Raw genomic sequence first — 19,388 nt, forward strand, 5'->3', positions numbered from 1 at the left:
CGTTTGCTGTGTTCCCTGTCGACATTATGGAGCAAATTTTGAAAAAAGTTTGGCGTTGTAGCATTTTCCGGTCGATTTCTCAGCCATGCATGATGAAGAAACGGGAGCTATTTCGCCTACAAAAATAATATTGTGGGAAAAAGGAACATTTGCTATCTAACTGGGAGTCTCCTGAGTGAAAGCATCTGAAGTTCTTCAAAGGTAAATTATTTAATTTGGTTGCTTTTCTTATTTTTGTGAAAATGTTGCCTGCTGCCAGCAGAGCCTAGCATAGCATTATGCCATGATAAACTTACACAAATGCTTGTCTAGCGTTGGCTGTAACGCATTTTGAAAATCCGAGATTACAGTGTTGTTAACAAAAGGCTAAGCTTGTGTTTGAATATTCATTTCATTTGCGATTTTCATGAATAGGAAAAGTTTCTAGTGGTATTTATGTCCGTTGCGTTATGCTAATGCATTTGAGGCTATGATTACGCTCCCGGATACGGGTTTGCTCGTCGCAAGAGGTTTTAAAATAGTGTCTGAGTATAACAGAACTGATTTAGCAGGCGACAACCTGAGAAAGATCCATTCAGGAAGTAGTTTTTGTTTTGTAGTTTTCTATTCAATGCCATTACAGTATCCATTGACTTAGGACTCCATTTGCAGTTCCTATGCCTTCCACAACAGTCTTTAGAAATCGTTTCAGGCTGGTATTATTATTATTATTATTATTTTTTTACCCCTTTTTCTCCCCAATTTTGTGGTATCCAATTGTTTTGGTAGCTACTATCTTGTCTCATCGCTACAACTCCAGTACGGGCTCGGGAGAGACTAAGGGTGAAAGTCATGCATCCTCCGATGCACAACCCAACCAAGCCGCACTGCTTCTTAACACAGCGCGCATCCAACCCGGAAGCCAGCCGCACCAATGTGTCGGAGGAAACACTGCACCTGGCAACCTTGGTTAGCGTGCACTGCGCCCGGCCAGGCACAGGAGTCGCTGGTGCGCGATGAGACAAGGATATCCCTGCTGGCCAAGCCCTCCCTAACCCGGATGACGCTAGGCCAATAGTGCATCGTCCAACGGACCTCCCGGTCGTGGCCGGTTGCGACAGAGCCTGGGCACGATCCCAGGGTCTCTGGTGGCACAGCTGGCGCTGCAATACAGCGCCCTTAACCACTGCGCCACCCGGGAGGCCACAGGCTTGTATTCTTATGAATGAGGGAGTAAGACCAGTGAACGAGTGGACCCTAATGAGACCCTAAGTTTTTTTTTTTTTTTTCAGGCGCTTGTGCATTTCTTGTTTACCTTTTTTATATTGACGACGTTATTGTCCGGTTGAAATATTATAGATCATTTAGGCTAAAAAAACACCCTGAGGTTTGAATATAAACATCGTTTGACATGTTTCTATGAACTTTACGGACACAATTTGGATTTTTTGACTGAGTTCGAGCCTGTGGATTACTGAAGAAAACGCGCTAACATAATGGAGGTTTTTGGATATAAAGAGACTTCATCGAACAAAAGGAACATTTATTGAGTAAATGAATGTCTTCTGATTGCCACCATATGAAGATCATCAAAGGTAAGGGATTAATTTTATCTCTATTTCTGAGTTTTGTAACGCTTCTGCTTGGCTGGTTACTGTTTGTAATAATTTGTCAACTGGGCTTGGTATGTTCTGGCTAGGTATGATTTCCCCGAAAAGCATTTTATAAATATGACACTGGTTGGTTTAACAAGAAGTTAATCTTTAAACCTATAAAATATGTTTTGTTTTCTGAATTTTTATAATGAGCATTCTGTAATTGAATTTGGCACTCTGCAACCTCACTGGATGTTGGCCAGATGGGACGCTAGCGTCCCACATACCCTAGAGAGGTTAATGCAGGGTTCTGTTTCAACTAAAACAACTACTAAACTCAGTTTAAAAAAAAGAAACGTCCTCTCACTGTCAACTGAGTTTATTTTCAGCAAACTTAACGTGTAAATATTTGTATGAACATAACAACTGAGACATAAACTGAACAAGTTCCACAGACATGTGACAAACAGAAATGGAATAATGTGTCCCTGAGCAAAAGTAACAGTCGGTATCTGATGTGCCCACCAGCTGCATTAAGTACTGCAGTGCATCTCCTCCTCGTGGACTGTACCAGATTTGCCAGTTCTTGCTGTGAGACGTTACTCCACTCTTACACCAAGGCACCTGCAAGTTCCCTGACATTTCTGGGGGGGAATGGCCCTAGCCCTCACCCTCCGATCTAACAGGTCCCAGACGTGCTCATTGGGATTGAGATCCAGGCTCTTCGCTAGCCATGGCAGAACACTGACGCACAGAATGAGCAGTATGGCTGGTGGCATTGTCATGCTGGAGGGTCATGTCAAGAAGAGCCTGCAGGAAGGGTATCACATGAGGGAGGAGGATGTCTTCCCTGTAACGCACAGCGTTGAGACTGCCTGCAATGACAACATGCTCAGTCCGATGATGCTGTGACACACCGCCCCAGACCATGACAAACCCACACCTCCAAATTGATCCCGCTCCAGAGTACAAGCCTCGGTGTAACGTTCATTCCTTCCACGATAAATGCGAATCCAACCATGGTCCCCGGTGAGACAAAACCGAGACTCATTAGTGAAGAGCACTTTTTCCCAGTCCTGTCTGGTCCAGCGACGGTGGGTTTGTGGCAGTAGGCGACGTTGTTGCCGGTGATGTCTGGTGAGGACCTGCCTTACAACAAGCCTACAAGACCTCAGTCCAGCCCCTCTCAGCCTATTGCGGACAGTCTGAGCACTGATGGAGAGATTTTACATTCCTGGTGCAATTCGGGCAGTTATTGTTGCCATCCTGTACCTGTCCCGCAGGTGTGGTGATTGGACCCTGGGCATCTTTCTTTTTCTAAGTCAGTAGACAGGCCTCTTTAGTGTCCTATGTTTTCATAACTGTGACCTTCATTGACTACCGTCTGTAAACTGTTAGTGTCTTAACGACCATTCCACAGGTGCATGTTCATTAATTGTTCATGGTTCATTGAACAAGCATGGGAAATAGTGTTTAAACCATATACAGTGGGGCAAAAACGTATTTAGTCAGCCACCAATTGTGCACATTCTCCCACTTAAAAATATGAGAGAGGCCTGTAATTTCCATCATAGGTACACTTCAACTATGACAGACAAAATTAGAAACAAAAATCCAAAAAATCACATTAGGATTTTAAATTAATTTATTTGCAAATTATGGTAGAAAATAAGTATTTGGTCAAAAACAAAAGTTTATCTCAATACTTTGTCATTGCCAAAAAGGGTATATAACAAAGGTCAAATGTTTTCTGTAAGTCTTCACAAGGTTTTCACGCACTGCTGGTATTTTGGCCCATTCCTCCATGCAGATCTCCTAGAGCAGTGATGTTTTGAGGCTACTGCTGGGCAACACGGACTTTCAACTCCCTCCAAAGATTTTCTATGGGGTTGAGATCTGGAGACTGGCTAGGCCAGTCCAGGACCTTGAAATGCTTCTTACGAAGCCACTCCTTCGTTGCCCAGGCGGTGTGTTTGGGATCATTGTCATGCTGAAAGACCCAGCCACGTTTCATCTTCAATGCCCTTGCTGATGGTACGCTTTGTTACTTTGGTCCCAGCTCTCTGCAGGTCATTCACTAGGTCCCCCCGTGTGGTTCTGGGATTTTTGCTCACCGTTCTTGTGATCATTTTGACCCCACAGGGTGAGATTGCGTGGAGCCCCAGATCGAGGGAGATTATCAGTCTTGTATGTCTTCCATTTCCTAATAATTGCTACCACAGTTGATATCTTCAAATCAAGCTGCTTACCTATTGCAGATTCAATCTTCCCAGCCTGGTGCAGGTCTACAATTTTTGTTTCTGGTGTCTTGACAGCTCTTTGGTCTTGGCCATAGTGGAGTTTGGAGTGTGACTGTTTGAGGTTGTGGACGGGTGTCTTCTCTACTGATAAGTTCAAACAGGTGCCATTAATACAGGTAAGGAGTGGAGGACAGAGGAGCCTCTTAAAGAAGTTGCAGGTCTGTGAGAGCCAGATCTTGTTTGTAGGTGACCAAATACTTAATTTCCACAAAAAATTCTCATTTTGTCTATCATAGGTGAAGTGTACCTATGATGAAAATTACAGGCCTCATCTTTTTAAGTGGGAGATCTTGCACAATTGGTGGCTGACTAAATACTTTTTTTGCCCCACTGTACAATGAAGATCTGTGAAGTTATTTTGATTTTTATGAATTATCTTTGAAAGACCGGGTCCTGAAAAAGGGACCTTTCTTTTTTCGCTGAGTTTAAGTGTGCTTGTTTTAGTTCTTCAAAGGCACAGCTATGAGAACAAAAAAAATGTTTAAATCACCTTAATGTTGAAGACTTTAAAAAAAACGTCTCCCCAATTTCGTGATATCCAATTGGTAGTTAGTCTTATCCCATCGCTGCAACTCCCGTATGGGAGAGGGCGAAGGTCGAGAGCCATGCGTCCTCCGAAACATGACACAACAAGCCGCACTGCTTCTTGAGACACTGCACCACTCGGGAGGCCCTCAAAGACTCTTCTTTGAGTCATAAAAGTTTACTGAAATTACTTAGGAACTGTGCACACTTTCAAGAGGTGTGTGGCCACTTGGAGACACCAGTTAGTCATTTCCCTCAAACCCTTTTCTTATTATGCACCTACCCCCACATTCCTATTGCATTTGGCTGTGTTAAAAAGGGTCCTGATTGCTTAATAACCCTTTCATGACACAATGACCCTGACCCCATTTATCAAGGGTAACGGAGATTGAACACCCTTGCTGCTTTTCAGAGTCAGGGGTCGTTTAGATGCATACCAAAGGTGGCTATCTTGATTTAGAATACAAATTAAATTGCTACATTTGAGCCAGACATCACAACGCACATTTTTCTCAAATCGAAAAACACTTCATGTATTTGCATTCGACAGTGCCTGATGCATCCTGAAAATGATTTGACAAATGTGCTTGTGAATTATTTAACTGGGATGATGAATATGTTTATGTTCTTGATTACTACTGAATCGCTTGTGGGCTCCAGCTTTTTTGTCTCGATTCCACTTTTTTTATGGCCTGGTTCCTCTAGGGTAAACTCATCCACTGTCCTCTGAGATGGAGCCACACTGTCAAATATATACAGGCAGACGAGTAGTGAGTCCACTTTGACAGACAGAGGAGACACTACAAGATGTGGATCGGATAAATGAAAAAAAGTGTAAATGATCAGACTGCCGCACTGGGGGAACAAACATTTATGGTAATCATCTGGTCCTTGCTCTATTTTTGCTACCTGAAGATGGGTTTTTTGATTTCCATCAATCTTGCTCTCAATTTATTACAGAGGCAACTGCCTGGATGCGTGTCCTCAACCTAGGGTTGTAGTAGATGAGGGGAAGCGATTTGGGCAGGTTGGCGAGGAGAGGGAGAGAGAGAAATGGTAAAGACACGAGGGAGGATGAATGGTCAACTATTAACAAAGAGGTTGGATGATGATCAGGTATTGATCATTCAACCGTACTTGACAGGTGTTGACACAGTGGCACCACTTGAAGCTCCTCTGTCTGTAAGTCTCCATAAATTCCCACTGTCAAACATGTCAAACATCCAACCAGATGTTGTGGCTCAAATTGTGACTCTTCAAGAACTGAGAACCCCACTACATACGATGAGTCCCCCCCCCCCCCCCATTATAGTAGACCACTCCACAAGTGTCCATTTGGGTCTGTCTCATCGCTGGCAATCATTGGCTGAATCGGGACAATTCATCTCGATCTGGAAAGAGTTGGAGAGCAAGCGCTGAAGTAGGAAAAGAGAGGGCGAAATAGGAAGGAAGGAAGGGGAGGGGGGTTGCCCATGCTGCTGCTGCTGGTGGAAAGTGGCCATAATAAATGCCAGTGCCAAGCAGATGCTGTGGAGACAGCTAAGATCTATCACCGGGCCTGCAGAAGCACAGTAGTGCTCACCGGCCACCACCCTCTTCCAATCCCTTCCTCCCTCCACTCGGCTCCACTCTCCAGCCTGCCCCTATCAGCACTGTGCACCCCTGCCTGTTTCCTCACCGAACTGACATTATAGTTCGTCTTGTAGGTACAGTATTGGTTCGGAATAGCAAACAGAAGGCACTGTTTGTTTGCGCTCAACAGTACCCCATGCAACAATGCTTTCAACCATGCAATAGGTTTGCCAAAGATGTTAAGTGTTCTGGGCATGGTTAAAGCTCTGGGGCCGTATTCACAGAGTCAGAGGATGAGTGCTGATAGAGTCAGTTTTGCCTTTTAGATCATCATAAGATTACATGTCCAGGGGGGACCTGATCCTAGCACTTCTTCTCTGAGATTATTTTTGAAGATGGGCTTTTACTTCTTTTTGTATTATCTCGCAATCGCCTCTTTTTTGCAACTGAACGTTTGCCAAACCCATACACATTATCACCACACATAAAATTCTAGTGAGCGTCAACTACTATATGTTGGTCACCATTAAGATTTGATTTCCCTCAACCCACAAGGGCCTTATTTGCGGAAGCATTCTCATTCCGAGCTGTTTTGGTCATTTGCACTTTTCATGTCTAGATGTTATCTGTCTTATTGCCAGCTAACTATCCTGATTCATCAATCTCGAAGGCACAGTGCTAATTAGAAACACAGACCCCCCTTTTTCTGGGGGTAAGTGAGTGGACGTCACTGGGTGAGGGACATTTCTGTCATCCCATATAGAATGACAGCACACACGGGTGGCGCTCGTTTCGGGCCGATGGGCCAGTTCCCTCTAAATCAAAATGGAGCCCCGTTTTACAGAGTGACACCAATTAATGTCTCGTAGCTGCCAATTACAGGTGGTTGAGCCAAAGTTCCTGGGAGTCACAGGGAAGGAAGCGCTTCATAAACAGTACGTGGTGACAGTTCAGTGCCAGCCATCTCTGAAATAACACTTACAAAACCACCTCTGACCTCCAAGGGTCCACGAGGGTGAAAGTTCAACCTGGCTGAACCCTTGGAGTCACAGTGATTTGAATGTGCTGTAAGAGGCTAAGCTATAATGGATATATAGACATACTGAGTGTAGAAAAGTTTAAGAACAACTTCCTAATATTGAGTTGCACCCTCCCATTTTGCCCTCATCACAGCCTCAATTCGTCGGGGTATGGACTCTACAAGGTGTCAAGCTCTACGAGGATGCTTGCAGGTATGCTTGCCCATTTTGACTCAGAATACTTCCCACAGTTGTGTCAAATTGGCTGGATGACCGTTGGGTGGTGGACCATTCTTGATACACAAGGAACTGTTGAGTGTGAAAAACCCAGTAGTGTTGCAGTTCTTGACACAAACCGGTATGCCTGGGACCTACTACCAAACCCCATTCAAAGGCACTTAAATATTTTGTCTTGCCCATTCACCCTCTGAATGGCACACATACACAGTCCATGTCTCATTTGTGTCCAGGCTTAAAAATACTTCTTTAAAATGTCTTCTTCCCTTCATCTGCACTGATTGAAGTGGATTTACCAGGTGACATTAATAAGGGATCATAGCTTTCACATGGATTCACCTGGTCAGTCTGTCATAGAAAGTGTTCCTAATGTTTTGTATACTCAGTGTATATCCATGTATTGCACCTGAGTTTAAGTAACACTTGTTTCAGTAGAACTCGTTTCAGAGTATTTCCTTGTTTTAGTAACACTTGAAACACAATAAAACTGGTTTTAAGTTACACTTCAGTTAAACTTGATTCAGTTCAAATTCAGAGACTTCGAGAAAGAACATCCCAGAGGCTGCTAAATGTTAAATGTGCCAGGGATGGTGAAAAACAAAACCGCAGAGGGTAAAGGACGAACGAGACTGAGATGGTTATGGATGTTGTTGGAGAGCTGACGGCAAGCGCCACATCACATAAAGAGAGCGCCGTCTTTTTGGGACACAGTGTGATAGGGCCTGTCAGTTAATCTTAGAGGCTCTGACAACAAAACGCTAACTAGATGCTCACCTGACGTTGGCGCTACGGCCTTGGGGGAGTTTAGCTCCTCCTCGGCCAGCCAGGAGAAGTTCCAGTAACCTCGTGGGACACCCAGTCCGGCTCGACCCACCAGCGACTCACCTTGAAGAAAGACGCATAAGACACGGTCATGATAATGCAACATGACAAACATATCTTTTTTTTTTTTATCAAGGAGAACGGAATTACATTCACCAATCTTTTCCATTACTTATTCAGATACACATGAAGGGAGGGGGATAGGCGAGAGAGGGATGAATAGTTGAAAGTGGTTAAAGGACACATCTTTTTAAACGAGTGGGGAAATCTCACTCCATTCGTATTGTTTCATTTTTATTGGATAGGAAAGATTGAAGAGTTAGTGTGCTGAAATCGTGGTGTCTGCATGCTCTGATAATGCACCATTGATTCATCTCAACTCATGCGGCTAAGTAGTCGAATTGACAGATGTTGTTTTTACACCAGACACAGACGCTTTGAAGGGAGATCACAGTGGGTAATGTTATTTGTTCTTTTGTTCATAATTTGAATCCCAAATCTCTAGATACCTTTGTTCTCTACAACAATGAGGTGAAGGATCAAGCATAGGCAGCTCGTCTAATAGAAAGTAAATTGAATAACATTTGCCAAAATTATATAATTACTTCTGTCCGGCTGTCAGTGAAAAGCATAAAAAAAGAGGCATAGGCCTATCGCAATATTTCAAAATGAAAAAAACACAAAAGAGAAGACAACTCTGTCTGGTGGTGGAAATTACAACATTCTATTATTCACATTACTTTATATTAGTACTTTCACACGTCTATTCTTCTGAGGAGCCTCTGAGGCTTAATGCTGACAGTTGATTTATGATGTCTTGGTGATAAAACCTAAAGACTGCATTCCATTCAATGATTAGTGTCTGTGTGAAATGTTGTTCTGTCTGCCGGTGCCAGGCAAACCCTCCCTCTAGTTTATTTCTCCCACATCGCAGATGGACACTGGACCTCATCATTTGAGGAAAGGACCTAGTGTCCTATGTTACATTAGTATTTCTGTATAAACTATTAGTAAATGACCTAGAGACAGACATTTGGCACCATGTAAATCTTTTAGTCTGTTGCGTGAGAGCACAATTGTACCCTTGCATAATTTTACATATCTGTTCTTTGTCACGGAGACTCAGGAGGACTAGAAAGAGTTGTAACCTAACCCTGCTTATTTGGTCTCTCAGCGATCACTTAAGGGTGGTCTTTGACCAGCTCCATTATTGCAATAATTAATAAAAGTTTGATTGTTTTGAAGAAATCTAAAAATATCTCTCCTTTGAATCACGAAAGTCTTTAGTTATCAACAGTAGCCTTTGTATTGGCACTATAGCGGAGAGCATTAGTGAATATTCAATGTCTTTAGCATTGGGTGAGTCAGTGCCACTGGAAAGTTTTTTTTTTTTATTAAAAAAATAATTATTATTATTTAGGATACAAACGTAGCCCTCAAGACTAGATACAAAGCCGTTGTAGAATTACTGTCTCCCCTTTTTGTAGGCCTAGATTAGATGTTTGCACTCAAGACGAGGATGTTTTTGTTTGTCATTACCCTGTCATTTTTGTGGTATGAAAGATTTGGCTAATCTCTCCAGTCATGTAAAGCATTGTAGAATTGCATAAAATCTGTTTATTAAAAGGTCAAATGTTTTCCAGATACTACAATGACAACAAAAAAAATCCTCTAGCTGGGGCTGAGCAAGAAAAGAGAAGGCAGGCATTGTTCCGAATTTTTTTTGCAGTGAGTAGATTATGTTAGCCTTAATTATGACCATCCAATCTACTCCTCAAGAACAGTAAGCTATGTTACATTAGTCTGCAAATGCGATAATAGATCGCAATAATATATCATAAAGGTGGATTTTTTTTGTGAAAAAAAGTACTTCTCCAAACGTCATTGAAGGGATGGGATGGGCTCCTAATGTTTCTACCCCAGTTCTATCACTGAAGAATCCTAAGAACAGCATTCCCTTGGAGTACTGAGGGATATTTGCGAAAATAAATACAAGTTCAGTCCTTTAGTCAAAACTCCAGAAACTACAGCATTAGTGTTATGTGATGAAAAGTAAGTTCCAAGGGGTCCCGAAAGAGTTGGGTATAGGACAATAATAGCTGTTGTAATTACCTAAGGACACGTTTTTTATGACTTTCTTTAACCCCTGAAATCCTGTCAACTTGGAGGCTAATTGGTTTGTGACCAATTTGTGGTCTAATGCTAAACAGGAGATGTGACTGTAGTTTGACAGTTGGAGAGGTGCAAAGTAATTAAGACCTGCTACGGGTCTTTCTTTTTTCTTTGTCGTTGCTGTGTTTCTTTTCCTCTCGTCTGTCTTGTGTTCTTTCTCTACATCTCTCCCCTCGGTACTCACAGTAGGAAGAGTGTATCCATGTCATTTCAGCAAGCTATGGCAGCCACCATCTCAGATTGTTCTGACATTGTTTCTGTAGTTAGAATCGGGTAGGCATTCAGATTGGCATTCAGGAAATACAATTTTGTTGAAATGTAATTTTATCTCTGAGATATTAAGCTAATTGATTGAACCCAAATTTGCCATTTTATTTGATAGGATTCAGATAATATTCAATACAAAAATACCCAAATAGTACCCAATTTGGAACAAACTTCTTTCTACCAATGAGTAAAACATAAAAAATCCCCCCAAAATGGTCAAAAGCCACCCACGGACTCCCACACCCCAGGCCCATCCCACCCCAACAACAGTATACAGTATCAGTTCTCTGTTTGACAAGTAGTATGAAGCTGCGGCTTGGAATATTCCTTCTTCATGCTATCTTATGTATTCCCTGTGAATCAGGTTTTGACCACTATTTGCCACTGTTCCTGCTATACCGCTATGCTCTTTTATACATTTGGCTGGTCTCTTGTGTTTATTAAATAGATCATAACGTTTTCTTTGCAACTTTTGGTAGAAAACCAATAGATTTGGATCAGGATGAAAATACATTGTGTGGTCATCCTCACAATTCAAGCCTGTCCGCTCTACTGTATACTGGTTGTTGGGGTGGCATTGGCTTGGGTTGTGGGGGGTCAGTGGGTGGCTTTTGACAAACAAACAAAACATACATATTGGTAAGAAGAAATGTGGTCCAAATCGGATGTTGGGTACTATACATTAAAATGGCCAATTGTGGTGCAATCAATTATCTTAATTTCTGAGAGATCAAACTATATTTCAACAAAATGTTTTAGGAATGCTAATTGCAACTGTTAGTAACTACAGAAATATTCTGAGTGGGTGTAGAAATCCTCTTTATTGTGCTTTATAAGTTGTAACGACCCATGACCGATGTGCATCATTCAATACACTGTACCCTTAGAAGAAGCCCGGCAAAGCAAAATCCTCTAATTTCAAATTAACACGAAAGGGGAGATTGATAGAAAGCACAGCATGAAATTCATAAGCCAGCGAGCACAGTGCATTTGCACCTTCAGAGTGGAGGCTGATCTCTCCAGTCCCTGTCCCTTAGCTTGACTTCTAAGCCTCTGTGTTTATATTAGAGCAACATTTTATATAGATAGTGCAGTATTAAGAGACTCATGCAGAGACACCAATGCACTCATGTGTACCATAGATTTGCACATTAATGTGAGTACAGTTACAGATCTGATTTTTCCTCTTTGCCACTCTCTCTCCATACCCTCTATTAGGCTCATCGGACCCCTAAATAAGGCCAGCATGGCCATTATAATAAATGTTCTTTCTATTTTTACCACGTCTCTTCAGCCCATGTCAACCAGCTCTATCTGACTGCATTATTCAAAGCATTATTTATGAAGTGATGTTCGGAGGATCAACCCCTCCTCCTCCACATAGTCTATTCTGCAACAGACTCGATGGAGCTCACTACAGCTTCACCAAACTTCCATCAGGCGAACTGTGACACACTTTTTTCTTTAAAAAAAAGCCCAACAAGTGCTCCATAGATTGATCAATGAGGCTTGAACTGCACATAGTAAAAGCCTGCCACCTAAACACCCACTCACATGCATAATAGACACAGGGGTTCTGAGGTAGAACACGATGGAATAACACTACACACACACAAACACATCACAACTGTGAAAATGCATGTTTGTAGATGAGACAAAAGATTGACCTCTGGTTACATAGATTACTGCCTAATAAATTGATTTGCTGTCCGGCCGTGATGGGTCATTAAATGCTGGTCAAAGTCAAACGGCAAAACGTCAGAGCCATTCTCGGATTTGCACCTCCATTTCAACACAAAGGAGCTGTATTGCTATCCATCAGGCATTCCTGACTCATCTTAGCAGTCTGACTTCACGCAGGCTTTCCTGCAGTCAAATGACCTAGTGGCCTCATGGGTGGAATATTAGTAAAACATTTCATTTCAAAATTAATAAACATTATTTAAAAAATCCCGCCGAACATTGATTTTGTTACATTTCAGTCTTCTGTGATGTAATATTGGGATGCAAACTCAAAATGGAATACATTTTAACTCTACTTTACATCTGACACTGTTGTTGCTAAGGGGAGGACGGCTCACAATGTCTGGAACGGAGCCAATGGAAGGGCATCAAACCATGTGTTTGATGTATTTGATACCATTCCACTAATTTTGCTCCAGCTATTACCACGAGCCGGTCCTCCCCAATTAAGGTGCCACCAACCTCCTGTTATCTGACATGGTACATGTGTATTCTGTTTAAGCCCATAGCTATGTGTGTGAGGTGTATACTTTTGTTTCAGACTACCAAGAAACCCCTGTGACCCTGATTTAGCCCACTGCAGTAAAAGGTTCATTAAGAGCATTCCAAAATTTCAGAGCCCCTCCACCCTCACTCCCCTCTGTGTTCAATTCCTGGAATGTTACTACGATTAATGGGAAGGTATTAGAGGTCGACCGATTAGGAATTTTCAACGCCAATACCGATACCGATTATTGGAGGACCAAAAAAGACGATACCGATTTAATCTGCCTATTTTTATTTATTTGTAATAATGACAATTACAACAATACTGAATGAACACTTATTTTAACTTAATATAATACATAAATAAAAAATGAAACATGTTAAATTTGGTTTAAATAATGCAAAAACAACGTGTTGGAGAAGAAAGTAAAAGTGCAATATGTGCCATGTAAGAAAGCTAACGTTTAAGTTCCTTGCTCACAACATGAGAACATATGAAAGCTGGTGGTTCCTTTTAACATGAGTCTTCAATATTCCCAGGTAAGAAGTTTTTTAGGTTGTAGTTATTATAGGAATTTATAGGACTAGTTCTCTCTATACCATTTGTATTTCATTAACCTTTGACTACCTGTCTCATCATCACCCAGTGCCTGGGCTTACCTCCGCTGTACCCGCACCCCACCATACCCCTGTCTGCGCATTATGCCCTGAATATATTCTACCATGCCCAGAAACCTGCTCCTCTTATCCTCTGCCCCCAACGCTCTAGGCGACCAGTTTTGATAGCCTTTAGCCGCACCCTCATACTACTCCTTCTCTGTTCCGCAGGTGATGTGGAGGTAAACCCAGGCCCTGCATGTCCCCAGGTACCCTCATTTGTTGACTTCTGTGATCGAAAAAGCCTTGGTTTTATGCATGTCAACATCAGAAGCCTCCTCCCTAAGTTTGTTTTACTCACTGCTTTAGCACACTCTGCTAACCCTGATGTCCTTGCCGTGTCTGAATCCTGGCTCAGGAAGGCCACCAAAAATTCAGAGATTTCCATACCCAACTATAACATCTTCCGTCAAGATAGAACTACCAAAGGGGGCGGAGTTGCAGTCTACTGCAGAGATAGCCTGCAAAGTAATGTCATACTTTCCAGGTCCATACCCAAACAGTTCGAACTACTAATTTTGAAAATTACCCTCTCCAGAAATAAGTCTCTCACTGTTGCCGCCTGCTACCGGCCACCCTCAGCTCCCAGCTGTGCCCTGGACACCATTTGTGAATTGATCGCCCCCCATCTAGCTTCAGAGTTTGTTCTGTTAGGTGACCTAAACTGGGATATGCTTAACACCCCGGCAGTCCTACAATGTAAGCTAGATGCCCTCAATCTCACTCAAATCATCAAGGAACCCACCAGGTACAACCATAACTCTGTAAACAAGGGCACCCTCATAGACGTCATCCTGACCAACTGGCCCTCCAAATACACCTCCGCTATCTTCAACCAGGATCTCAGCGATCACTGCCTCATTGCCTGTATCCGCCACGGAGCCGCAGTCAAACGACCACCCCTCATCACTGTCAAGCGCTCCCTAAAACACTTCTGTGAGCAGGCCTTTCTAATCGACCTGGCCCGGGTATCCTGGAAGGACATTGACCTCATCCCGTCAGTTGAGGATGCCTGGTCATTCTTTAAAAGTAACTTCCTCACCATTTTAGATAAGCATGCTCCGTTCAAAAATGCAGAACCAAGAACAGATACAGCCCTTGGTTCACTCCAGACCTGACTGCCCTCGACCAGCACAAAAACATCCTGTGGCGGACTGCAATAGCATCGAATAGCCCCCGTGATATGCAACTGTTCAGGGAAGTCAGGAACCAATACACGCAGTCAGTCATGAAAGCTAAGGCCAGCTTCTTCAGGCAGAAGTTTGCATCCTGTAGCTCCAACTCCAAAAAGTTCTGGGACACTGTGAAGTCCATGGAGAACAAGAGCACCTCCTCCCAGCTGCCCACTGCACTGATGCTAGGTAACACGGTCTCCACCGATAAATCCACGATTATCGAAAGCTTCAATAAGCACTTCTCAACGGCTGGCCATGCCTTCCGCCTGGCTACTCCAACCTCGGCCAACAGCTCCGCCCCCCCCGCAGCTCCTCGCCAAAGCCTCTCCAGGTTCTCCTTTACCCAAATCCAGATAGCAGATGTTCTGAAAGAGCTGCAAAACCTAGACCCGTACAAATCAGCTGGGCTTGACAATCTGGACCCTCTATTTCTGAAACTATCTGCCGCCATTGTCGCAACCCCTATTACCAGCCTGTTCAACCTCTCTTTCATATCGTCTGAGATCCCCAAGGATTGGAAAGCTGCCGCAGTCATCCCCCTCTTCAAAGGGGGAGACACCCTGGACCCAAACTGCTATAGACCTATATCCATCCTGCCCTGCCTATCTAAGGTCTTCGAAAGCCAAGTCAACAAAGCAAATTTAGCAAACTATCATGTACTGGATAATTGTTTTATGTTACAAAAAGCCCAAGTTTAAGAAATATAAGACACCTTATAAGCTATTGTGTCAACAACCATGTGTGCGCTTAACCATTTTCTCAAATGTTTGTTGCTGCTGTGAAGAAGACAACCTATGAAATATTCCTTGCGATTAAATACTTGTTACGTGCCTGCATCGTTTTGGGGGAAATCCGGCTTGGAACAACATCTGTGTATTTGGCACTCAGACAACTAGCAAGCCAATGGCAGATTTACCATTAGGTAGAAGAGGCAATTGCCTCAGTCCTCAAATCAAGGTGCCTCATGAGCTGCGCAAGTATTACTATCTTCCGCATCTGCAGTGGAAGGTGGCCGAGCTACAGCGGTAATTCGTCAGACCAGGAGACATCCGGAAAATCACTCTTCTCACGAAAACGTCTGTAGCGTCCGAGCGGTTTGTGCTACACACTAATATGACTACTCTATGAAAAGTTGAGACTGTCACGAACCCGTTGGTGTTGCGCTAGAACTCCCACAGGACTCGTCTAAAAAGTAACCAACCCGTTGCCTGCTGAAAAATTAATGGAAGTGAATATGGCATTTTCACATAGGGTTTAGGTATAGGGGTTATTCCATGACAAACACATTTAGTTAGATGAGCTCTCTTTTCTCTCAGATATAGTTTGTTTGACTATGTTTGACTATCTTTTTTTCAATGTATGAATCTGTAATTCAATATGTTTCCATAGGCTAGTAGCAAATTAAAAACAATTTTTTAGACCTACAGGGGTCCTAAAATTACAAATCAAATAGTTAAATGATCGGTGGTAAGACCACCATTAAACAATTCCATGTTAGCTTATTAGAAACCCAGCCCCGGGCCCTTTGACTCTAGGCAAGGGGGATACAATAAGCATTTCTTTAGTAAAAAGACAGGTGCTGCTGATAATACTGCCATCGTCGTTGAGGAAAAGGAGATGTGTGTGTAGCCCATGTATCTGATACTGTCTGGCCAAAAATATTATGGCATGTCATGCATACTCTTTTTGGCCCGACAGCATTTGATACATGGGCTACATATTGCTAGTTTAACAAAACCAAAATGTAGATTAATATATAAATATGCAATTTCATTGAACTATCCCTATTCACTGAACTGAAAGCGTCAAAGTAAATAGAATACAATATAACCCAACAAGCACCAAATGGGGTCAAATTGGTAATGATTGCAAAGAAATACTCTGTCAAGCAGCAACACTTTTTTATTTTATTTAACCAATTGTTATACAAATGGATTAAATTTCCCCAAATTAGCATATCTTTAAAAATGTTCGCACATTTTATAGTAATTTATTTTGTAAAACAATAAATAGTTATATTAATAATTTAATCCATAGAAACATGTCATTAAAATGTATCTTATTCATTCAAAGTGGTGTATTTCTGTGACACTCAGAGGCTGAAAAATTGTCAATTGAGATAATCTGACGTACCGGTACGACCTAAGACATTTTCCTCTAACTTTAGAGTGCTATGGGCTGTCAACACAGGTCCAGTTGCATCTGAAAGATGAGACTCAACTTGGTATAGAGACATTAACTGGAAGCTAAATATATTTTTTTTAAGTTATAGTGTCACAACCCCCAGGGGTCCATATCTATATCTTTTCAAGGTATTGAGTCAAATGTTTTAGCCACCCCATTAGTAAACCATTTTTTTTTTTATGGTTAAGCAGTGATTCAACTCTTTCCCTACAGCTCTCCCATCCAAACAATAACACTTTCCTCTGTGACAAGACCGCTGTATGATATGTTTGAGATCATGAAACAACCACTTTTGCCTCAAGCAAACCTTTTCATCTCGGCATACTGGATTTCTGTCTGAAGTTAATTTGCGCTTGAAGGGAGAGTTTGATTGTCAAATGAAGTGTGTTGTATCTTCAAAGGACATCCCCCACTAGATCCTCACATTTTAAGAGCTTATCACGGAGATTGATTCAAGCCTCTTTTTGAACATCTGTTATTTGCCAGCAGGAGACTGGCATTATCAGGGCATTTTCAGGGCTTGTGTTCGATCAACTGACCACAGTTAGGTGTACAAGGGGATCCTAATTATTGTACACATTGCGTAGGATAAAAGATCAGAGGGTTTATGTAATGAGGGTGCAACATCTACAGTAGCAGTTTGTTGTAGATATTGTGCCTAGTCATTTGCATAATTACTAGAAAAAAGGCTCTACGAGAATCGGCTGATATGATTTAAGTAAAAAATGTATATGGCAATGACATGTTATGTCTGATTTAAGGCTCTATTCAATCCATATTGCGGAAGTTCAGCGGTACTGCATGATGAAATTTAAGGGCAATGTTCCCGCGTTAGTGGAGACTGCATTCATTGTGAACACTGCCTATGTCGGCATACCCAACGCTGCCGTTCTGTCCTGCCGATGTATTGAAAAAACTGCTCAATTTCTATCACGCAATCTGTAACGCTTCACCAATAGATTGAATAGAGCCCCTGGTTATAATTCGTTTTTACAGTATGTACCTGTTGTGCAATGCATTGTGAGAATGTCATGAAATGGTGCCAGTGTGGCAATGCATGCTATTGTTACTTTGGAGTTACGAAGTAAAAGTAACCTGATATACTTTAGCTGACTGTCATTGATATAGGACTCTGGTATACTGTAAGAGTCTGATATACTGTAGCTGACAGTCATTGATACAGGACTCTGATATACTCTAGCTGACTTAGTATACCAGAATCCTGTATCAATGACAGTCAGCTACAGTATATCATAGTCCTGTATCAATGACCATCAGCTACAGTATATCAGACTCGTACAGTATACCAGAGTCCTGTATCAATGACAGTCTGATATGCTGTAGCTGACTCATTGATACAGGACGCTGATATACTGTAGCTGACTGTCATTGATAAATTACTCTGATATACTGTAAGAGTCTGATATGCTGTAGCTGATGGTCATTGATACAGGACTCTGATATACTGTAAGAGTCTGATATACTGTAGCTGACTCATTGATACAGGACGCTGATATACTGTAGCTGACTGTCATTGATAAATTACTCTGATATACTGTAAGAGTCTGATATGCTGTAGCTGATGGTCATTGATACAGGACTCTGATATACTGTAAGAGTCTGATATACTGTAGCTGACTGCTTTCATTTGGACCATCTCAGCCATTGCTCTAGCTTGCTCTGAAAATGCTTATGCCCGGTCTATAATGAAGCTTTGGCTTGAATGACAGGCGACAGGGATCATTATTGCTATCTAGTTGTGATTGCTGGAACATGTCTTTGTACAATATAGACTCTGTACCTTGCAGTGGAGCAATAGGCACTTAAATCAATACTGGCTGTCACTATAATAACCAGTCAGTAACATTTCCAGTAAGCCCAATGATTACATTTCGAAGGAAGAAATCCAGGATGTCTTGCTCCCAGGCAGACTAAATAACTTTTTTGCCCGCTTTGAGGACAATAGAGTGCCACTGACACGGCCCGCAACCAAAACCTGCAGACTCTCCTTCACTGCAGCCGACATGAGTAAAACATTTAAACGTGTTAACCCTCGCAAGGCTGCAGGCCCAGACGGCATCCCCAGCCGCGCCCTCAGAGCATGCGCAGACCAGATGGCTGCTGTTCCCAGCATGCGCAGACCAGCTGGCTGCTGTTCCCACATGTTTCAAGAGGGCCACCATTGTACCTGTTCCTAAGAAAGCTAAGGTAACTGAGCTAAAGGACTACCGCCCCGTAGCACTCACTTCCGTCATCATTAAGTGCTTTGAGAGACTAGTGAAGGACCATATCACCTCCACCCTACCTGACACCCTAGACCCACTCCAATTTGCTTACCGCCCAAATAGGTCCACAGACGACAATCGCAACCACACTGCCCTAACCCATCTGGACAAGAGGAATACCTATGTGAGAATGCTGTTCATTGACTACAGCTCAGAATTTAACACCATAGTACCCTCCAAACTCATCTCGACCCTGCCCAGTGCAACTGGGTACTGGACTTCCTGATGGGCCGCCCCCAGGTGGTGAGGGTAGGTAACAACATCTCCACCACGCTGATCCTCAACACTGGGACCCCCACAAGGGTGCGTTCTGAGCCCTCTCCTGTACTCCCTGTTCACCCACGACTGCGTGGCCATGCACACCTCCAAC

At 42.6% G+C, this 19,388-nt stretch overlaps 1 protein-coding gene across 1 annotated transcript in view; it reads right to left on the reverse strand.

Moving 5' to 3' along the window:
• Positions 1-19,388, reverse strand: part of LOC115138263 (ALK tyrosine kinase receptor-like) — a 683,992-nt gene that overhangs the window by 458,539 nt on the left and 206,065 nt on the right. The window contains exon 2 of the mRNA XM_029674939.2: positions 8,002-8,112. Coding sequence (XP_029530799.2) covers positions 8,002-8,112 — 111 coding nt within the window. The remainder of the gene's footprint in view (positions 1-8,001; positions 8,113-19,388) is intronic.

Source organism: Oncorhynchus nerka, linkage group LG12, assembly GCF_034236695.1.
Source record: "Oncorhynchus nerka isolate Pitt River linkage group LG12, Oner_Uvic_2.0, whole genome shotgun sequence".
Lineage (NCBI taxonomy): Eukaryota > Metazoa > Chordata > Actinopteri > Salmoniformes > Salmonidae > Oncorhynchus > Oncorhynchus nerka.